The 23,450-nt window shown below is 47.2% G+C and overlaps 1 protein-coding gene across 1 annotated transcript in view; it reads left to right on the forward strand.

Moving 5' to 3' along the window:
* The window catches only part of Znrf3 (zinc and ring finger 3), a 168,164-nt gene extending 145,587 nt beyond the window's left edge, over window positions 1-22,577 (forward strand). The window contains 7 exon segments of the mRNA XM_037208099.1: window positions 11,649-11,723; window positions 12,281-12,412; window positions 13,821-13,931; window positions 15,025-15,192; window positions 18,519-18,621; window positions 19,405-21,108; window positions 22,196-22,577. Of these exon segments, the coding sequence (XP_037063994.1) occupies window positions 11,649-11,723; window positions 12,281-12,412; window positions 13,821-13,931; window positions 15,025-15,192; window positions 18,519-18,621; window positions 19,405-21,108; window positions 22,196-22,233 (2,331 nt within the window). The 3' untranslated portion in view covers window positions 22,234-22,577.
* Window positions 22,578-23,450: the final 873 nt, after the last annotated feature.

Consider the following 23,450-nt stretch of genomic DNA (forward strand, 5'->3'; position numbering starts at 1 on the left):
ATGCTTCCAAGTGGGGCAAGATGAGAACTTTTCTGAGATGGAATGGGAGAAAAGGTTTAGGTCAAGTGTCAGCCCTCTACTTTGTGACCATAGGCAAGATATATAGCAAACACATGAGCTTCCAGCTATACAGTGGGAGGCCAGCTGCCCCTGCCTTGCAGTTGTGCAGATTCAGTACCATTTGGAAGCACTGATGCATTTATGAATACTTTCTCTCTTGACATTTCCTGCTTTGAGTCATTGCTGATGACAAGGCATGGGGTGTTGGCAGCTTATCAAGCTGGTGACCCAGCTTATCATGCCTCTAATCCACCCCTAAGATGGCCCTGTGCTAGTTCCCAATCCTTACAGTCCTTTCTAGAGGTATCCTTCTAGGGACAGACTGCAGTGGCAACACATCTCTAAGCAAGGTGAAGGGAACTTGGCCTTGAAGGCTGAGACTCTACCTGCATGTGTGTAAGCCCCTTCCAAGTGGCAGGTGAACTGTGGGCACACTCTAATGATGAACTGAACAATAGAGGATATATGGCAAGGATGTATTGTGCTTAGTGATAAAGTTGTTAATCAGAATGCTTATGTTTTGGTTTTGGTTTTAAATCTGTTTATCACCTGATTCAAGAGTATTGTAGAATCTTCTTTACCTCATCCCAAGTATTGCTGGGGTTCTGCTTAATTAGATTCAGACTGCATTAGCCCAAGAGCATCAGTACACATATTCCCAGGATCAAACTCAGATCTCAGTCCTGGGGACAGGTCCCCTTACCCACTGAGCCATCTCACCAGTCTGTGATTCTTATTTTTATTTTGTAATTCCCTAATTTCCTCCTCAGTGGGACAACCTTAAGAACCAAGCTCCTTGCTGCAAGAGCCTGCCCTCATTCTCCAGAGGGCAGCTTAGGTGTTCAGACTTTGCAGGCAAGGTTGTTAAGCCTGATTCTGCCACCTAATTAACACTTTGTTTATATTAATTAGTTGCCACATGTACAGAAAGCAGTGGTCCTTTTTGAAGTTTCCAGTTACAGACCTAATAAGATCTGGCCTGAAATGGGACTTTCAGAATCTCCCAAAGCAAGGTAACAGCTTCCAAGTTCCTCTACAAGTTTCTCTTACAGGCATAGACAGCTCTGCAGCCATTTTTCCATAATATCCTTCACCCAGAAGGATAGATGGAACAGGAGGGTGTGCACAGGCTCTCCTAAGGTTTTAGTACTCCTTGTCAGGTGTTAAAACAAAGAGGACCATTGTGTTTCTTGGAACTGATCTAAAAGTCTGTGTTTGAGATTAAGATCTAAGGAAATGCATTTCCTTTTAACACCCAGTAGTTTCTGATTGTGAACAGGCTCCAAACCTGTGCACGGCGCCGTGCATGACTACAGACTCAGCCTCTTCTGTTGGTTCCTTTAATTAGTAGGAATTAAGTGGAGGCTGCTGCATATTTTGAGAATAAATAACACTGTTTAAACTTAGGCAGCCTTAACCATTAACTTAACCACTGGATTCTCGCTGCTACATGTCTCCTGAATAGATCAGCATAATCTTAACTAGGACTTAAAAATGCTTCATCCTCTCTCGGGAACTTAGAACTTGAAGCCCATGGGAGCCTTTGGAGGCTTAATGACTTTAATTATGGCAAGAAGAAGGGCAGCTGGTGGGAGAGCCCTTTCTCAGAGAAGCCGGATGAGAGCTGGCAGAAAGGTGGGGGGGTGGGGGTGGCGGGTGGCCGCAGGGCCTCTGAGTTCTGAACTGTGTTTGTGGCTTCAGAGCTTTGATCACTTGCCAGGGAAACCTGGAAGGTCAGGCCAGGCTGCAGCCAAGCCCTGGACTGAGGAGCCAAGTCAGTGGAGCGGGTAGCTCTGTGTCACCACCTCCCACCCTTGAGAAGGAGCGCTGTCTAGCCGCCAGTCCTCCAGCCTTTCTTTACCTTTGGTACTCTTTCTGGGTTGGTCTTCTTTTGGACTAGGGGCTCCAAGGCCTGAAATAAGCTAACAAAGTGTCCTCAAAATGTGATTTGGTAAAACCAGATATGCTGTCTGTACTTTAAGGAGAAATTAGGGCTGTTTTTTGTTTGTTTTTGTTTTTAACTCTGTGTGTCCAGTACAAATTATCCCCAGAGCACAGGTGATCTCTCCTGGTGGCTTGTGTCAGGTTTCCCCATTTCTTGTAACATTATCACCAGCCCCATTTCTTGGCACCAGGTTTTTCTCACTGGTTCCCCGTGTGCCCTGGTGTGTGACCTCATTTCCTATGGAATGAAAAGTTTCTGTTGGAAAACAGGGCCCTCGATGAGTTGGCTTTGTGAGCCCCTTTGCCTGGTGTGTGTGACTCATGCTTCAGGGCACAGGGGCTGTCCAGAGTATGCAAGAGCCTGGTGCCTGGGTGGTCACTGCCTAGAGGAGAGTGAAGGAGGAAAAAGTGAGGAGTGAAGGTTTGAAATCTATTTAGTGATCTCCGGAGAGAGGAGTGTACAAGGACCCAATGGGTGGCTGTTTGGACTAGGAAGAGCCACCAAGAGAAAGCTGTGGGTGGCAGAGATGGTCAACCCCTAGGTCCACTGGTTGGTCTCCATTGGTATGAACAGTGCACCACCACCACCACCACCACCTCCACTTTGTGGCTCCCCTGCAGCAGGAACAGGACCCTGTACAACACCAGAAGCTGTTACTACGGATCTACAAGTTTGTAGGCTACAGAAGTCTCCCGTGTTGGTGCTTAGGTGTCTGAAGACTCTAGAGCAGGCTGCCTTTGAGCATGAGAGCTGTGAAGCTGTGGAATCTGCAGCCAGTACTCATAGAGAGCCATGGGAGAGCCATGTTCCATGTCTCAGTAGGCCCAGTGCCCTGTTCTCTTTTGCAAGTGGCAGGGTAGATTCCATCAGTCCTCTAGGCCAGAAGAAGGCCATGGGCACAATCTGAAGGTAGTCATCTGTCAAGCTTTTCCTCATTGGAGTTCTAAGGAAAGTTCATTTTCTTCCAGAGAGAGAAGGGCAGAGCATACCCTGTAAGTGTACAGGATGTTTTTTGAGAGCTTTGAAATCCAGAGGTGAATGTGTACAAAGCCCAGGACCTAAGAACTACAGGCAGAGCTGCATTTGAGTTTCCAGCTGGCCAGAGACAAGATGTTTGCCTTAGAAGTCAACAACCTCGTCAGCAGTCCAACAGAAGATGGTATGGTGACTGGGAAGGCGGGTCCTGAAATTGGAAGTGTGAAGACTGAAGAGTGCAGAGTTCCAAGACATAGCTAAACAGACCTTTCCCAGTTAAAGAGCTGGAGGATCCACAGGAGACCAGGGGTGGGCTGTAGTCAGTGTTGCAGCAGCAGGGCCCAAATGGTGCTTACCACTGAGGGAAACTAATGCTGTGTGAGTGCAGCATGGTCGGCCAGTTTCCCGGTGCTGAGAACCAACTGGGAAGCAGTCTAACACCCAGGCTGCCCTCTAGTGAGGGAAGCTGTGAAGATTGGAGCCCCGGTGTGGAACTGGGAGCAAGACTTAGGGAATCCCTGGAAGGCAAGTTAACTAAGGTAAAACTGAGCCCTGGGGGTGCTGCATGCTCTATCCTGCAGTGGGAAGGACACTCAGAGAACCAGTAGGAGAACTGTCTGGTAAGGCTAGGAATGAGAGGGGTGTTGAATTTGGAAGCAGTGGGCAAAGGAGGTCAGATTTTACCCTAAGAACAACGCAGATCCCTGACAGAGAACGGTCTTGTTCTGTGCTGTGAGTAAGGCTGGCTGGGTAGGGAGAGCCCCAGGGAAGCAATAGTTCTGACCACAAGGCAGTAGGGTGGCAGCGGTGGGGTGGAGAAATAGCGGGAGGTTTGGAAATGGGAGTCAGTACAGCTTGGGGTGAGCAGTTAACTGCAGCGGTGACGCGACAGGCTACAGTTTCCATGCACCACCTGGAGGAGGGGCCCAAGTTGTAGGAAAGTCAGAACTGATTTTATTTGTTTGGATTTTTCAAGACAATGTCTTACCGTCTCGGCCTGGTCTTAAACTCTGTCTACCTCTGACTGGCCTCAGACTCGCAGTGCCACCTGCCCCAGCCTCCTGAGTGCCAGAATGACTGATAACGCACCACCACAAACAACTTAAACAACAGGACTGAATGAATCTTAGGCCCATGGCACCCACATTGTCCTGCTCAAAAACGTCCCACAGATATCTTGGATAATGTGCTCTGCCCTGCTCTGGAAATAGCTGCAAAAGTTTGGAGGAATCCAATCTGAAGCAGAAAGCTGGTGCCAAGTCATGGGAAGCAATTCTTGGGCCTCCAGTACCACTGTGGTAATTTCTGCCCCCTTGGGTTAAGCTATATGTAAGCATATCTGAGAACCTCATGAGCATGTTCACGTGAGTTCACAGCATACTCACCTTCCTTTCTTTCTTCCTTCCTTTCTTTCTTTCTTTTGTTTTTTTTTTGTTTTTTTTGTTTTTTTGTTTTTTTGTTTTTTTTTTTGGTTTTTTGAGACAGGGTTTCTCTGTGTAGCTTTGCGCCTTTCCTGGATCTCACTTGGTAGCCCAGGCTGGCCTCGAACTCACAGAGATCCGCCTGCCTCTGCCTCCCGAGTGCTGGGATTAAAGGCGTGCGCCACCACCGCCTGGCCACACTCACCTTTCTTAAGAAAGAGTGCTTCACTCAGACATTAGCACGTGTAGGTGCTTCCAAAAGGTCCTTGTTTGTGTCTCTTTGGAGTTCCTATCACACAGTTAGTTGGCTATTTTAAATTGTTCATGGGTGGAACTGTATGTATAATTGAATGTTTTCATACCAATAACCATTTCTGTTAAGTTGTGGATGTGTACAGGATTTAGTAATTTGGCTACCAGAGCAAACTGTCATCCTCCCACCTGTGAGAGTGAAACATGAGAGAGAGAGGTTGGTATTGTTTCACCCGAATGTGCTGCCCACCATGGAGCATTGATCCAAAGCCTGCTGCACAGCAGGGAAGATATTCTATGCATTTCTGAGGAAGGCTGTCTAATGCTGGGTAGTCAGGAGCAGCCCAAACACAAATATGCTTCACATTTGTCACGGATAGTTCTAGAACGTACAATGCTTCCAGAGGATACCAGCTAGGAAAATAGGTCATTTTCATACATGCACTTTGGGAAAATCCACTCTAGAGACAGGATAATCAACTTTGTGTTCTTCATCTCTTAGGCCTATATTCCCCCAAATTAAACACCAACCCTTCCTGGTGATACCCCAGAGGTATGGTATGTTCCACCCACTATCATTACATGCAGAAGATGTGCTCCGTAAGAACAAAGACCTGTCACTCACTATGTGCGCTCTTCAATGCTGTATATGTTCCCAAGGCCTCGCTGCACATAGTAACTCGCTACTGTTGAACAACTAAACTAACAAATGGTAATGCAAATAGAATCAGACCATTTTTCACTACTGTGTTAATTATTTGAGTATGTGCTGTGCCCAGGGCCATCTGTTTTGTTAGGTATGGAGTATATAAATGTAGCCTGCCTGTGTTGTTCATTCATGTCATCCTACTTTGTCATTAATACAAGCTTGAATAGAATTTAAGGAGCACAGTCTATAAAGATTCTTAATAATCTTCATGTTCTTCGGCACTATTTCTCTGTCGTAAGGAAATTGGAAATGAAAGTCTAGATCCATTTAATGTAAAAAACAGAAATAGGGGGCTGGAGAGATGGCTCAGCGGTAAAGAGCACTGGCTGTTTTTCCAGAGGTCCTGAGTTCAATTCCCAGCAACCACATGGTGGCTCATAACCATCTATAATGAGATCTAGTGCCCTCTTCTGGCCTGCAGGCATACATGCAGACAGAACACTGTATACAAAATAAATTAATTAATTAAAAAAAAAAAACAGAAATAGTACAGATACCAAAAATACATGAAGGATCCAGGCCTGGTGGTAAAGGTCTATAATATCAAATGTTTAGGGAGCCAAGTCAGAGGACTAGACTACAAAGTCAAAACCTCCATAGGTAACTTAGTCATACCCTGTGTCAAAATCAAAAATGAGAAAACAAGCTAGAAATAGATTGCTTGCCTAGCATGTATGAGGCCCTAGTAGTAGCCTCTGAAAGAAGTAGGGATTATGTAGGGACATGACACCATGGGTATTGTGGCACACACCTTTAATCCCAGCATGCAGAGGCAGGAGAATCCCTATGAGTTTGAAGCCAGCCTGGTTCCAGACCAACTAAGGCTACATAGTAAGACCTTGTCTCAAAATGAACAAATTTACAAGAAGCCAGGCATTTGGTACATACCTGTAATCTCAGCACTTAGGTTGCTCAGGCAGCAGGATCATGAGTTCAAGAGCAGCCTAGATTACAGAATAAAGATACAGAATAAGACCCTCTTTAAAAAATTATAATAAGCCGGGTGGTAGTTGCACACACCTTTAATCCCATCACTCGGGAGGCAGAGGTAGGTGGATCTCTGTGAGTTCGAGGCCAGCCTCGTCTACAGAGCTAGTCCAGGACAGGCTTCAAAGCTACAGAGAAACCCTGTCTCAAAAAACCAATAATAATAATAATAATAATAATAATAATAATAATTAAGCTGGGTGGCGGTGGTGCATGCATTTAATCCCAGCACTCAGGAGGCAGAGGCAGGCGGATCTCTGTGAGTTCAAGGCCAGCCTGGGCTACAGAGTGAGTTCCAGGACAGGCTCCAAAGCTACACAGAGAAACCCTGTCTCTCAAAACCAAAATAATAATAATAATAATAATAATAATAATAATGATAATGATAATGAGGCTGGAGAGATGGCACTGGCTGCTCTTTCATGGGGATCTGGGTTCAATTCTCAGCACGTACATACGAATTCACAACTGTCTATAACTCCAGTTCCAGAGGATCCAACACCCCCACAGACATGAATGCAGGTAAAACACTAATGCACATACAATTTTAAATAAATTTTTTTTTTTTAATTTTTTTTTTTTTTTTTTTTTTTTTTGGTTTTTCGAGACAGGGTTTCTCTGCGTAGTTTTTTAAATAAATTTTTTAAAAGGTATATTTTAGAAGGTAGAGATAACTCAGTGCTTTCCTAGTAATATATAGTGCCTTGATCCCAGGTTTGCTCACAGGACTGCCAAAGGCAGAAAGGGTTTTTAAGAACTTGTTGGTAGTATATGTTAAGAATTTTTAAAAGGAATAACATTACATTCAGTAGAGCCACTGGAATTGCTGTATGTCAGAACTTCCCACAGGAAGCTGTAGACATTTCTTCTAACTAGCTATTGACAGTCCAACTCCTTGGTTACTTTCACATCAAGGATCCAGAGCAAAGATTTCTTTTTTTTTTTTTTTTTTTTTTTTTTTTTTTTTGTCATTTTCTGGTTATTTCCTGCTGAGATTATAGTTTGTCTTCATTTTCCTACAATAAAGCTTAGACACTAGGGAAATGACATCCAAGTGCTTAACAAAGGAATAAGTATCTCAGAAGCTCCAAAGGACAGGAATTGATTGATAGGTCTGAGCCCCAAACCAGGTCTGGATGTAACCACACACGAGACACACACACACACACACACACACACACACACACACACCCTATAAGGCCATTGTAACAGATGTAACCACACACATGAGACACACACACACACCCTATAAGGCCATTGTAACAGATGTAACCACACACATGAGACACACACACACACACACACACACACACACACACACACACCCTATAAGGCCATTGTAACAGAACCATTCTTATCAGAATGTTGTCTGCATTGGGAGTTTATAGACTTGGTCTTATGGAAGAACCACCCCAATTGCCAGGAAGCACTTTCTCTACTTTCCATAACCTGAGTATGGTCCCAGACAGACTTCTTTCAATCTACTGACCATTGATAGAATCATCTTAGAAGTGATAAGTGATTAGCAGGGTCCTGCCTTCTGAGGCTGCAAATCTTGTGCTTTGTAAAATAGAAGTACACAAAGTTTGTCCTTTGTCACCTGTATCACTGCAGACATCTCCTTGCCACTGTGCTTTGTCACCTGTATCACTGCAGACATCTCCTTGCCACTGTGCTTTGTCACCTGTATCACTGCAGACATCTCCTTGCCACCGTGCTTCTGGTTGCCCCCCCCCCTTTGGTTCCACCTATGTTGTCCTAAGTGAGGATAGAAGCAATTTGAAGACTGATGGGAAGGGTTAGCAAGGCTTTGGCTGCCGCTTGGTTTTGCCGAGATATCACACATCTTCTGAGAAAGCCACAGCCTTTTCTTGCTCTTCCATTCCTGTGAACCCAGCTTGCCAGTGACCCTCACCTGCCATGCCCACCATGCTGTGTCTTTCCCATCCTTTCAAGCAGCTTTAGGGGTACAACATTATAAAAATAAGCTTTACTCTAGTCACAAGACTGGTAATCTTCTAGCTAGGAGTTAGATTTGTTTGGATTACAGTAATCTGGTAGGAGGCTGACTAGATAAAATTTTGGCAAACTTGGCTCCTCAAGTTTTTAGAATTGCATTGGGGCAGGAGGAAAAGTGTAACCAAGCAATATTTTATGTTTTCAATATATAATGAAAGTTCCCCTTTTGTAAATGAAGGTTACTTATGGCCTTTTCTTGAGGATTAAATAAACTTAGGAGTAAGCACACTTTACCACTGAGGAGCATCCCCAGCCATCAGTCTTTTCTAAAGCCACCCACCTCTCAACAAGCAAGATCTCAGTAGGATCTCCTTCCATCCAGTCCTGGTATGTGCTGATGTGCTGGAAATGCAAATTATTTCAGTAGCAGCTTATATGTATAATCTAAAAACCAAAAATAGAGAGTCTCACATGGTCCAAACTACCCTTAAACTCTGTGTTACAGGGATGACCTTGAATTTTATGATTTCTCCTGCCTCTACCTCTCAAATGCTGCAATTACAGACACCATACCAAGTTTTATATCATGCTAAGGACCCCTTTATATTAGGGCTTCATGGGTGGTTGACAAGCACTCTATGAATTGTGCTGCATCTCCAGCTTCAATAACTAAAATTTTTAATGTAATTCACTGAAAATTGAGCATTTGCTCAGCCACAGGACTTCTCCTGAGATTCCACACATTAGTGATTTGTCTGAGGATGGGTTGTAAATGAGACAGAGCTAAGCACTTCATTCTCTACCTGCCTCTTCCTCACCAAAGAAGCAAGGTATGTTTTTGGTTTGGTTTTTCAGGGCAGGGTTTCTCTGTATAGCACTAGCCATCCTCAAACTCACTCTGTAGACCAGGCTGGCCTGGAACTCACAGAGATTTGCCTGCCTCTGCCTCTGCCTCCCGAGTGCTGGGATTAAAGATGTGCGCCACCATACCTGATAAAATCATTTATGTCTTAAAGCATCTTTTGTACAACTGATAATGTAGTCCCATGGTAAAGTACATACCTGGCATGGATGAGGCCCAGGGTTCACCCCGCAGCTCTGTGATATCTGTCCTGAATGGGTCATGCCTCTGAAACAAATGAACATTCATGTTCTTGTGAAACAAGAAATACTGGGAAGCCAAGGAGGCCCTCTGGCTGTGTGGTTCCCCAAGGCATATTCCAGGAAGGCATTCCCTACCCAGGCACTGCAGCCTCTGCCAACCTTTCCAGGTGCACCAGCATCAAAGCTGGAGAGACAAGCACTCCAGTCAGGACATATCTGAACTCACACTCCCCACAAGTACTGTTTGATATGCTGGATCCCTGGATGAAAGCAGAATAAAAGAAAGAGAGGCCCTCTTCATTTCTTCCTCTGGGAATGGAATTTGTGAGGAAGCCTACTGTACCACTGGGGCAGAAACACAAGCACCTACTCGGGAGTCTAGGAGCTGCGGTCTCAAGTCGAGGCCTGCTGCCCTAAGGAGCTTAATGGAAAAGAACAGTCATGCCACCTTACCTGTTCTGAGGCTGGACTGAAAGGTGCAGTGACTTAAGATGCAGTGCTAGAGCGCTTGCTTAGCATGAACAAAGCCCAGGTTTGACCCCAGCACTACCAAGCAGAAAAAGTGAAAGACTGCAGCTTAGGAGGAACAGGTCATAAAACTGAAGTGTAACCCTCAGCTGACTTTCTGATTTTTCAGTCTCAATTTGTTTTTAAGGAAGATACCTGTAGGACAGGGACAAATCCTACAGCACTGTACCCAGGATTCCTGGGTTTCTTTTCTTTTTTTTTTTTTCTCTCTCTCTCTCTTTTTTTTTTTTTTTGTTTTTCGAGACAGGGTTTCTCTGTGTAGCTTTGCGCCTTTCCTGGAACTCACTTGGTAGCCCAGGCTGGCCTCGAACTCACAGAGATCCGCCTGGCTCTGCCTCCCGAGTGCTGGGATTAAAGGCGTGTACCACCACCGCCCGGCGATTCCTGGGTTTCTTAAGCTTCCAAGGAACATGCTTTATCCCCAGTGTCACTCATTTTTTACTTGGGTCCCAAGTGCAGTTGAGTGGCTTAATAAGCAATGAGGTGACACTGCCCTCTAGTGGTCCAGTAAAGTCATTAGTTGTTATTGTTGATGGTCTTTGGGTTTGTGCACCTGTCAGTACAGATTATTCCTGTGGAAGGCATTTGGATTTATTCTCTGTTTATTTATTGGGTTTATTCACTGTTTGGGCCCATAGTGACATGACCTCTGAGCACTGGATGATATTTGCCCATCTTTTAACATGCTGGTTTTGGAATTTGTTTTGTTTTCTGTGTGTGTGTGTGTGTGTGTGTGTGTGTGTGTGTGTGTGTGTGTGTGTGTAGAGTGGCTGTCTCTGTTACACTAGTTCAAATCCTAAAAGCAAGGGGGGTCTGTCTCATTTCTTCTTCTGCAGACTCAACTCTGTTCACTCAGCTGGAGATAAAATTAGAAGGTTCACTGAGGTGGAAAGGAATCTTTTCTTCCATCTTTTCCTCTATCCCAACATCAAAAAAAATTTCTATCACTTATTTGTTTCTGAGCCTTCTTGTCTTGTCCCTCTGACCTCTGGTTTTCTAACTGGTGGGATCAGCCAGGCCCCGAGAGCTTATGGAACTCAGCTTCCTGAGCCTGTCTCCAGCTCCACTGAAACCGTCTGTGGTTAGAGCCAGGAAATCTGCTTTACAAACTTCCCAAGTGGTTTTTGATGTGAAGCCAGGCTTGGCAGCCAACTGCTCTAAATCCCCACTTATTATTTCTTGTAACCCCCCAACAGTGTCTCCAAAGGTCTTCAGCTTGTGTCACGTGTTAAAAGAGACCATTTTGAGATTCATTCAGAAATAGTCAACATTCTGTTCTAACTGGATGACACGGGAAGGAAAAAAGGACCACAAGAGACAAACCAAAGGCGTTTACTCTGGTTTCCAGGGGCAGTGTGTTCATAGCAGAAAATACTAAAGCCGGTACCTCTGTACTGGCTGGGCAAGCTGCCCACCCATAGACTTGTTTTTAATGTTCCAGCGATGGGGGAGACAGGCTTCTACAGTAGTCAGTTACTCGTTTTCACCCATTCTAAGTCACCGGGCTCTTGGGATGATAGGACAAAGTAGGTGGCGGTATCTTCTGTTTTCAGATGAGAATGTCAAGGCTTGGGGAAGTAGAACAACTTGCTCCGAGGCACGGATATTGTGTGCTGTCTGGTTCTGCATTTGAAGCCATGGCTGATTTGTAAGGCCAGTGTTGGCAGGGTCAGAAGACAGTACCAACCTGCTTTTTTCATTCCACCAGGCCAAGAGAGCAGTTCAGCGGGGGGCCACTGCAGTTATCTTTGATGTCTCTGAAAACCCAGAAGCCATCGACCAGGTAAAGCTCCACCAAAACCAGTTCTCCTGTCTGCCTGAGAGGCATTTGCTTTGCTTATCTTGAGTGGGCACTGTTGTGACACCCCTGTCTCAGATTCTTTGCACCTGTCTGTCTGTCTGCTGAAGTATATTACTATATGCCTGCCTGTGTTGAGTATCATACCCTGAGGGAGGCATATAGAAAGTGGTTATAGGTCAGGAGTTAGGAATGAGGGACATTCTCAGATAGTCTTCTGGGCTTTCAGCCAGCTCAGCCCATCTTAAAACAAGTATAGCACCCTATCCTCCCCTTTCTAGGAATCCCAAGACTATAATGCTTGAAGACTTAAAGAATTTCCAATTGGGGATTTAGTGTTCTTTTTTATGTGTGCATTCATGAGAGCGCATGCTTGTACACACATGCGTGTGTGCACGTGTGCACGTGTGCATGTGCGTGTGTGTGATGAAAGCTAGACCTTGCATGTGCAAGACAAGTGCTCCCCTACTGAGCCGCATTCCAAACCCTATCTTGCTTAAAGTAAGCATATCTTTTAATTGGTTCCCTGTCTTCTTTGTCAGCTGAACCAAGGCTCAGAAGACCCTCTTAAGAGGCCAGTGGTGTATGTGAAGGGTGCAGATGCCATCAAGCTGATGAACATTGTCAACAAGCAGAAAGTAGCTCGAGCAAGGATCCAGCACCTCCCTCCTCGAGTGAGTGGCGACATGTCTGCTGTCCTCCCAGTGCCTTTGTTTCCTGTGAGCTTCGCCTTTCTGCCTCTTGTCCCTCCATCTGGAATCCTGGTATAGTGTAGGTGCCTATGGTTGAGCTCAACTATGGGGCAGGAAAACAGAAATTTTCACCTCAATTTCTTTATTTGTAAAAATTTGTAAAAGCTTACAGAATAGGCATTGTATGCTGTGAAGTCTCTGGTCTCTCCACCTGGTGTTGCCCCTTTTCAGCCCATCCTTCTGAGAGACAAGCTGAGAAAGATAAAGGGGTGACATGGGTAGCGCTTGGTTTAGAGATGAGAAAAGGCCTACATTTCCTCCTTTCAGCCAGGTAGATTGCTCACTTAAAACTCCCTGACTCACAAATAAGAACATTAAGAATTACTGGGGCCTGGGACCGACATTCGTTGGTTACAGCATCAGTCAGGCTGTGCTAAAGCAATATTACTGCCCACTGATACTTGACTGACATCTTCTCCTCAACCTTGGATAATCTGGGGCTGGTGGCCATATGTGTTTTCTTTCCTCTTCACAATTAACTGAACTGTTCCCATGTAGAATGATTCTTCTGCCTGTACCAAGTATCTGGGTAGCACAGCATCTCACTAGGGTCCTGTTTTCATTGGCTAAGTGGATGGCCGAGGTGTAGCAGCTTCTGGTGGCAGAAGGCAGTGTTGTGTGCAGAAGGATAAGAGCTGCCAAGTGTAGCTCAGTTGGTAGAGGACTTGTCCAGTAGTCGCAAAGCACTGCCTAAAGCCCCCCTGTAAGGCACACCTGTGATCCCAGCACTTAGATGGTGGTGGTAGTAAGGTTAGAATTCAGAGTCATCTTCAGCTACATAGCAAGGTCAAGACCAGCTTAGGATAAATGCTGCCTCATACCCTCTACCCCACCCCAAGAAAATAAGGGCTGTTTGCAGAACTGAATTGCTGGCTTCATTTTAAAGGAAAAAGGAACTCTTTGGTAAACGTGATTCATTGTAGTGGAAGCTGATATTTGTGGAAGCACCATACAATTTTCTGAGTTGTTGTAAACCATTAATTATATGCTTAGTAATCACTATTCCCTCAAAACACAACACTCACTCCTTTGTCTATAACTGATTATTTGTGTTTATCCAGAGGAGCCTTTCTCTAGGTATACCAAACTTGGCACTGTGTTAATGGGAGGCCCAACTTTACAAATGGCTTTCAGCTCCTAGGAGGCCCAGGACCACTGTAGCTCCCCACCCTATCCTGTGTTCATGTGAGCAGAACCCAGGCGCTTCCTACACACAGAGGGATCCTGTCTCACTCATCCATTCCATTTCCTGACCAGGACTGACAGCCCACATGCCCACAATCAGGCCAAAGAGAACATGGCTCATGATGGCGTTTGTCTTCTATTCTAGCAACCCACCGAGTACTTTGACATGGGGATTTTCCTGGCTTTCTTCGTCGTGGTCTCCCTGGTCTGCCTCATTCTCCTTGTCAAAATCAAGTTGAAGCAGCGTCGTAGTCAGGTAACCCCTAAGAACAACCTGTGAACCCCATTGCCCTATTGCTGATAAAAGTTAGGAGTCTAGCCAACCTGCTGTCCATGACACCCATCCTTTCTCAGGGGCCTGGAGAATGTCAAACCTCAAGTGCTGAGCCCTCATGTTGAAAAGGACAGGCCTGCAAAGGCCTCAGCATTGGGGGTATTGCAAGCTAGTAGTTTGAGGGAAATGTCCAAATGAATGTTGTTTTGGAGCATAAGACCTTTGCTTCTCAGATAGATCTAAGGTTGGTAGAAATACAGACTGTCAGGTCCCCAGGTCTTGTGATGACATTTGCCCTGCCAGACCCTTCTGATGACTCTTGATAAACAGGTAGCCATAGTAGAAGACCTGCAGACAGAGGGTGGTAAGAGGAGGGTAAGCAGGAACCTAGACTTGGAGATGTGTGGCAGTGTGATACCTTGGAGAGAAGGTACCTTGGAGAGTGACCGTCAAAAGGAAAATGGTTTCAGTTGTCAGCAGGGCTGAGGAGCCATCAACCAGCAAGAACAGGGGTTATGGGCTGGTATTTATGCACTCACACTGTATATCAGATGCTGAGCACTTGCGTGAACTCTCATTTCCCTAGCATTTGGCATAGGGCCTTCTGAAAACCAAGCTCCCACAGAGTTGAGAAGTACCAAAGACAGGGAATTACCTTTTACCTTGGAGGCAAGACTTTGGAGTAGGGTCACTTGGGAAAATCTTGGACCAATGTCATGAGTACTCTTTTGTTTGTTTGTTTTGTTTTGTTTTTCAAGACAGGGTTTCTCTGAAGCTTTGGAGCATGTCCTGGATCTCACTCTGTAGACCAGGCTGGCCTCAAACTCACAGAGATCCACCTGTCTCTGCCTCGCGAGTGCTGGGATTAAAGGCATGCGCCACCACCGCCTGGCCTATGAGTACTCTTAAGGGTCTAGAAAAATACAGTGACAGGATGAGTTTTGAGCAGTTTCTCAAGAGTCTGTTTGGCCTGAGTGAGACTAGTGTTGTCTGTCCCAGTGTCCTGTGTGATATGGCCCCGGGTGTGACTACCACTGTTAATGTGTACCAACACTGACCATGCTCTACCATGCAGAATTCCATGAACAGGTTGGCCGTGCAGGCTCTGGAGAAGATGGAAACCAGAAAGTTCAACTCCAAGAGCAAGGGGCGCCGGGAAGGAAGCTGCGGGGCCCTGGATACACTTAGCAGCGGGTCCACGTCTGACTGTGCCATCTGTCTGGAGAAGTACATTGATGGAGAGGTAGTGACAGAAACAAGGCCTCTGAGTGGGGAAGGGATGTACGGGTTCCTAGAGGTGCTGGGGACCACCATGACCAGAGTTCCCCACAACTTTGATTCAAATGTCCAGGCTTTTAACAGTATTTCTCCTAGGAGCTGGGAAGACACAGTACTCTATAGATGGTCTAGCTAACTAGATGACTTTAGAAGTTGATCAAAAGTACGTAGATTCCAGGCATGGTAGCACATGCCAGTCATTTTAGTTCTAGCACTTGAGATGTTAATCAGAAGAATTGTGAGTTTGAGGTCCTCGCTCCAAAAAGAAAACAAACAAAAAAGTACATGGTTAGACAGAAAATACGTAGATGCAAGAACAAGTTGTTTGGTTTGCTTCTAAGAAGTGGTTATGTGGTGTGTTCACTTGGAAAAAGGCAAGAGATTTGATGCCTTCTCCCCCCCGCCCCCCGCCCCCGCCCCCACTTGTAGCTCTTTATTAGAAGTTGCAAGAAAAGTACTAGGAGCAGCATAAACTGTTCACCTATAACCACCTCTCATCAGTGGTTTGCTATCTTTGCGCCTGTCTCTAGTTGGTTAGGTGCACACAAAGTAGGGAGCAAACTGCTTGAGAGTTCAGGCCTCGGACAGCCCCTGCCTGGATGAGAGCACCCACTGATGTAGATTGCTGGGCAGAAGTGTATTTGCACGCAGGCTCTTGGAATGATACTCTTGCATAGACTATAAGTACAGACTCCTGGGTTCCAACCTAGCCCAGGCAGGTTTTTGGTTTGTGAACTTGGCAAGTGGCTTCATCCTGTGTCTGCACTTGTGATGCCAACCAGCATACTAGATGCTCACAAACGCTACTTAGGTGAGAAAGTACAGACATTCTGAAGTACCACATTGGTTATCAGTGTGAGTAACACTGTGTGAGACTGGTGAGAAAATAAAAGCAGAGTAACAAGAACAGTCAGGAGAATGCTTGGAAAGCCCATCACATTCTGTCATAGGCTGCTTTCCTTAGAAGCCAGGTGGCCCCAGCAAGTGTCCCTTTCTACTTGACCTCCTTCAAGGATGCCTAGAAGCAAACATCTGTAGATGGTGCAGCAGTTCTCAGCCTTCCTTATGCTGTGACCCTTTAATACAGTTCCTCATGTATGCTAACCCCAACCATGAAATTATTTTCCTTGCTACTTCATAACTGTAATTTTGTTACTGTTATAAATCCTAATGAAAATACCTGTGCTTTTGGATGGTTGAGGGGGGGACGACCCATAGGCTGAGAACCACTGCTCTACACCAACATAGGTGACCTAGGGTGTTTGTAACCCTCCCTGCAAACCCCATGCTCCCTAGCCCGAGGCTCTGGACTTAGGTGTACCTTCCAGCTCCTGGAAAGGAACCCGCTTCCTTGTATTCTTTGTCCTTTAACCCTAAGGAATGTGATTGGGTCAAGTGGATTGGGCAGTTTCCTTCTCCCTATGGGCCCTATGTTAAGGAACGAAACTGGCCTTTAGTTGGAGTTAGGGGAGAGAGTAGAAAGTGTTTGAACTTTCCATTCCTATAACAAATGTCTGCAGTAATAAGCATATAAAGAGCAAAGGTTTGTTTGAGCACATAGTTTTAGACATTTTAGCCTGTGATCATTTGACTGTAATCCTTTCGGCTTATAGGGAGGCAGCATATCATGACAAGAACATGTGATGGATAGGACTGAAGAGATGCCTCAGTGGTTAGGAGCGCATGTTTCTTTTGGAGAAGATCTGAATTCAGTTTCTAAAACCCATGTTGGGTGGTTCACAGCTACCTGCAACTCCAGCTCCAGGAATCTAGCGCCCTCTTCTCCCTCCTTAGGCAACTACACTCACATGCACATACTCAGTACAAACTTGTAAGCATGCATACATATAATTAAAAGTAAAAATTAAGTCCTGGTAGATCTCTGTGAGTTCAAGGCCAGCCTGATCTACAGAGCCATTTCTAGGACAGCCAAAACAGCACAGAGAAACCCTGTGTAGCAGGAATCTTAAAAGTTCTTATTAATAAAATCAAACCTGAGGCAAGTTATTGGGGTCCATGCTGGTAGATCAGAGAGACAGAACAAGCCACAGCTAACCTCACCTGGTCAACTTCTCAGCTGGTCTTGTTTCCTCAGACTGGAAGCTTCTGTGTCCTCATCCCAATGGCTCTCAGCTGAACTGCTGCTGGAAAGCCTGAAGCTTAACCAGCCACATGCTTAACCAGCCAAATACTTCTAGTTTCTGGTCCTCACACCTTATATATCTTTCTGCTTTCTACCACCACTCTCTGGGATTAAAGGCTGGCTTTCTGGGATTAAAGGCGTGTGTCACCATGCTTGGCTTTTTCCAATGTGGCCTTGAACTCACAGAGATCCAGAGGGATTTCTATCTCTGGAATGCTAGGATTAAAGGTGTGTGCTATCACTGCCTAACTAGTGACTTTTCTGTTCTCTGACCCCAGATAAGTTTATTAAGGTACACAATATTTTGGGAAACACAATATCACCACAACCCTGTCTCTAAAAACCAAAAAAAAAAGTAAAAATTAAGGCAGTCTCTTGCAAAATGCAGCTGTGCTGCTTTGTAAGTCTGCCTGTGTTTCTGAATTACTCAGAAAAAATAGGTCTTCTTTTCTTCTTCCTTGATCTTTCTCCATGTATCTGACCTTTGTGCCAGCTAAACTCACATGGCATGGCTCCCTTCTCTCCTCCATTCTCTTCTGAGCAACTGCTGAGATACACTGCTTTCCTGCCCTGAAAGTTTTCTCTTTATCTCTAATAAAATTTATCATCAGACTTAAAAATAAATAAATAGGTGGTGGTGGTGGTGGTGGTGGTGGTGCTGGTGGTGGTGGTGGTGCTGGTGGTGGTGGTGGTGGTGGTGGTGGTGGTGGTGGTGGTGGTGCAGGCTTTTGATGCCAGTACTTAGGAGGTAGAAGCAAGTGGGTCTCTATGAGTTTGAGGATAGCCTGGTCTACAAAGTGAATTCCAGGACAGCCAGGGCTACACAGAGAAACCCTGTCTCAAGAAACCTAAAAAATAAAAATAAAAAATAAGAATAAATAAATAGATCTTCAAAGTTGCTTACTAGAAGGATATAAAAAAGAGGGAGTGCGTAAACCAGGTCCCACTAGGCCCTCCTTCCTGGTACTGCCAAGCTAGGAATCCTTAAGATCCATATTCTATCAGGAGGGCACCAGCACACCGTGTGCCCAGGGCTATTCTGTCCCCCTTAGGGTCCTTTGGAGGAGGCATATGTGTGAGACTGAAGGCAGAAGTACCCTTCCTTCTGTCCATCCTTCATGCTATGTCCCTCTCTCTCCCCTTTCCAGGAGCTTCGGGTCATCCCCTGTACCCATCGGTTCCACAGGAAATGTGTGGATCCGTGGCTGCTGCAGCACCACACCTGCCCCCACTGTCGGCACAACATCATAGGTAATTGTTAGGGCCTCGGAGGACACCATCCTACACAGTGTGATAAGTCCTTGATGCATGCTCAGGAGCAAGCTGAAGCAGCACAGCATGGGCCTCGGGCCTGGCATTGAGGATCCCTTTTAGGGGCAGGTGATATGGCTCAGTAGTAGACTGTTGCCTAGAGCATGCAAGGTCCCAGGTTTGACACACCCCTCACCCTGCTGCTCCCCCTCTAAAGAAAATCCGTCTTGCATTCAAGTTTGGGTTTCCAATTAAACAGGACCCTAGCTGGGTATGCTGGTCTACACATGGGATACCCAGCACTTGGGAAGTAGAGGCAGGTGTTCAAGGTCATCTTTAGCTACATAGCAAGTTGGAGGCCAGGCCAGGGTACATGTCTAAGGAAAGTAGAAAACAACAAACCTTGGCCGGAATCCTGACCTGGCCTCCCTAGGCCTAAAGCCTCCTGTCTCTTTAACAGGTGACAGTAGTGTTTGTTGACTGCCCAGTTCTAGGCTACAGGATTGTTTCCAGAGACACAGGGGTGATGAATATGCAATAGCACTGTTTGTTGCTGCGCCCACATCATCATTACAGAACAGGGTGGGAGACCCTTTGATTGTTGTGTTTGTTTTGCTCTCAGTAGACTTTGGGGAGATGGAAAGAGACAGGTCAGCCTCTGCCAGCTCAGCTGAACTTGGCTCAGCTTACACTGTGGCGGGGTCAAGCAGAGTCTCCCTGGCACACGGCTTCCCTTGATGCTTCAGCCTCTGCCCATTATTTTGTTTCCTCCACCTTTTCCAGAGCAAAAGGGAAATCCGGGTGCTGTTTGTGTGGAGACTGGCAACCTTACACGTGGTCGGCAGCCAAGAGTGACCCTGCCGGTACATTACCCAGGCCGTGTGCATAGGACCAATGCCATCCCAGCCTACCCTACCAGGACAAGTATGGACGCCCATGGCAATCCTGTCACACTGCTGACCATGGATCGGCATGGGGAGCAGAACCTCTATTCTCCACAGACCCCCACCTACATCCGTGGCTACCCACCCCTGCACCTGGACCACACTCTGGCCCCTCACCGCTGCAGCCTGGAACACCGGGCCTACTCACCAGCCCATCCCTTCCGTAGGCCCAAGTTCAGTGGCCGCAGCTTCTCCAAGGCAGCTTGCTTCTCCCAGTATGAGACCATGTACCAACACTACTACTTCCAGGGTCTCAGCTACCCAGAGCAGGAGGGCCAGCCGATACCCAGCCTTGCACCCAGGGGCCCATCCCGTGCCTTTCCACCAAGTGGTGGCAGCAGCCTTCTCTTTCCCACTGTGGTGCACATGGCCCCTCCCACCCACGTGGAGAGCGGCAGCACTTCCAGCTTCAGCTGCTACCACGGGCACCGTTCTGTGTGCAGTGGCTATCTGGCAGACTGTCCTGGCAGTGACAGCAGCAGCAACAGCTCCGGCCAGTGCCGCTGCTCTTCCAGCGACTCCGTGGTGGACTGCACAGAAGTTAGCAACCAAGGTGTGTATGGGAGCTGTTCCACCTTCCGCAGCTCCCTCAGCAGTGACTATGACCCCTTCATCTACCGAAGCCGGGGGCCCACTGTACACCTTGAGGGCTCCCCACCACCAGAGGAGCTCCCAGCAGCACACAGTCAAGGTGCTGGGCGGGGTGAGCCATGGCTAGGCCCCGCCTCTCCCTCAGGGGACCAGCTGTCCACCTGCAGCCTGGAGATGAACTACAGCAGCAACTCCTCACTGGAACCCAGAGGGCCCAACAGCTCTACCTCAGAAGTGGGGCTCGAGGTTTCTCCTGGGGCCGCCCTGGACCTCAGGAGGACCTGGAAAGGGGGCCCAGAGGGACCGTCATGTGCTTGCTGCTTCGATCCCCAGCCCTCTTCCCTGGGCCCTGGAGCAGGAGCAGCTGCTGGTGGCAGCGCCTTATTCCTGGGTCCCCGGCTCCTGGAGGACTGCAACCCTACAAGTGGAGACCCACAGCCAGGGGCCTCCCAGGGCCTGTGTGGCCTTCACTCGGACCATTTTCCCAGGACAGATGGGGTGAAATATGAGGGCCTGCCCTGCTGCTTCTATGAAGAGAAGCAGGTGGCCCACAGTGCTGGCAGGGGTAATAGCTGCTACACTGAAGACTATTCAGTGAGTGTGCAGTACACACTCACTGAGGAACCCCCACCCAGCTGCTATGCAGGGGCCCGGGACCTGAGCCAGCGCATCCCCATTATTCCAGAGGATGTAGACTGTGACACGGGCTTGCCTCAGGACTGTCAAGGGATACACAGCCACAGCTCCTGGGGTGGGATGCTGGGCTTGGACGTCCCCCGACTCCACTGGAGTCTGGGGACAACCCGGGAAGAGGAACAGGCTCCATGCTACCAAGCCGAGGTGCCACTGCAGCCTGGCTGCTCTCCAGAGGAGGCAGATGCTTCCAGAGCAAGCCTCTCCAGTCCCCCCCAGGACACTCAGGAGTCCCATGCCCTGGCTGCTGAGGCGTCAGGTGAGAACAGATGATAGTAGGTATTTGTATAGGGGTCTTCTTCTCAGGCCTCTTCTGTTTGGCTTCTTCTGTGACTTCGCTTCTGTACTTGATGGCTTTCCAACACTGCTTCTCAGCCCCGCCTGTCTTCAGACCCTCTACCCATGATGTCCGCATCTCTTCCCTTCAGATGCTTCACACCCCAAAAGCAATCTCAATTTCATCAACTATTGTGCATCTCCATGGTCCCCTTAGTCCATCCCTGTGCCTCTTAGCAAAGTCCTCCTGACAGACCTCAATGCACTTGCCTACTGCCCCACTTGGGAGACCTGAGTTACGGTCCTTACACTAGAAATGCTGTAATGACTCATTGCCTTTATAAGACGTAAGATGTCTTTGGGGGGGGGGGAGTGAGTTGGTTGGTTGGTTTTGGTTTGATTTTGGTTTTTGGTTTTCTCTATGTAGCTCTGGCTGTCTGGAACTCACTCTGTAGTCCAGGCTGACCTTGAACTCAGAGATCTCCCTGCTTCCCTCCCAAGTGCTGGGATTAAAGGTACACAAATGTCTTCTAAATGGAGCTGCTCCCTTGATCCAGCCTTTGCCCCATCCCTGCAGCATGTCAGGTTCCTTTTCCTCTCCAGACCTCTCTAGAGCTCAGTCAGTCAGCTAAGTGGCCTTCCTTTCCCATCTGTATCACTGACTCCCTCTGCTCTCTGCTAAGTCTCCTCAAGCCAGGCACCCACTTATGGGAAGGTCTGTGTGATCTGTGAAGGGTGTGCTGAAGGGTCTCCTGCTCTTTCGGTGCCACGAGAAATTCACTTTTCTACGTTATGCTTCCATGACATCCCAGGGCTTCCAGAAGATTCTCTATAGCCAAACAAGGGAGACCTGCCCCCCAGAAACAACTGTGTAAACTTGAGCCCCTCAGGAAAGAAGCCATTGCTGCCCCCCCCCCCCGTCCCCCGTATCACTCACATAGTCCACCCACCATTGTGAACTGTCACTCCCAAGCGCCCCGCCTTCCCTGGTCCGTCCTGCCCAGAGCCTGCTGTGCCAGCTCTCTCTCTCTCTCCGCAACCTTGATGGCTGTTCTCCCTCTCTCTCCCAGGACCAGGATCTGGCCCAGGCATCGGTACGGGAGCTTGAGCTCAGAAGGAACTCTTTTGTAAAAATTGGAAACTGTACGGAGACTTCAAAGTCTGGCTTCCTTCAAAGCTAATATATATTAGTTTTGACAAATACAAAAGTGGTAGTAGAGAGAGCCCGCCTCAACCCAAAATGTGAGCCACCTGTGGCATCCCCTCCCCATTAACAAACCAACAGACAAAAATCTCTTGAGTCCTTTGCCTCTTTTAATAATGTTTTATTCTGTTTTGTAATGTGTGCTTGGGGTTCTGAGGTGTGTGGGATTGAGTTCTCTGCTTTTTTTTTTTCCTAAGATGTTATATGTAATGTAAAAAGTTATTTAAATATATATTTTAAAGAACCCTAACCACCAACTTTCGTTGAAAAAGAAAAAAAAAATCACTGCTGCATTAAATGAACCACATCCTGTGTGGATGCTGTCGTCTCCTCGGAGGGACCTCAGGCCTTTGAAAAGCTCAGGGCTGCACCTGCCTTATTGAAATGACCAGAAACTTGAAGTCAAAAGCTAGTAGATAGGGTTACAAACTCTGAGGAACAATGCAAAGCTGCCTCTCCTTTTCCCCTTTTTTGAGGCAAATCTAGACTTCAGGGCTTGGGGGAAGCCACACCTCTCTCTCCTGCCCACACTTGTAGGCAGCCATGGAAGCCGCAAGGAAGAGGAGGGAAAGGGAGGTGTCAAACCGTCGCTGCCTAGGCTCGAGGCTGTGGGAGGCAGTTGTGCCCATTCTCTTCTGTTCCTTTGGGCCATCATCACCTTTGTCCCAGCAAAATCCAGGACGACCAGCCCTGTCACTGGGCGTTCTCCTGCACTCTGACCACTGTGGCAGGGAAGAGACGCTCTCACCCTTACTGTCCAGCTCTCCAGTCTTCTGTAAAATTGTTTTGGGCTTCGTGCCATCAATTGCAGAGGTGATCTGAATGGGATTTGCAGGGCAGACACCCAGGAGGAATGTTGCTTTGTGGCCTTGGTGTCCTGTGGGACTGGAGGAACAAGCTCTCCTCTCACCCAGCAGCAGTGCACTGCCTCTTGAAGGAAGGCATGCTGGGGCACACCTGTGCCCATGGGTCTGGGGGCAGCCACACCCCTCGGGTTTTGCTCCCTTCCTTAGGTTACCTTTGTAAGGGGCACATGCTTGACCCACAGGGGTGTGTACCAAGCTTCATTTTAACAAGTTTCCCATCCCCAGAACATGGCTTCGGGGCTCTTTGGGCCACTG

This window comes from Peromyscus leucopus, chromosome 7 (genome assembly GCF_004664715.2).
Source record: "Peromyscus leucopus breed LL Stock chromosome 7, UCI_PerLeu_2.1, whole genome shotgun sequence".
Classification (NCBI taxonomy): Eukaryota; Metazoa; Chordata; class Mammalia; order Rodentia; family Cricetidae; genus Peromyscus; species Peromyscus leucopus.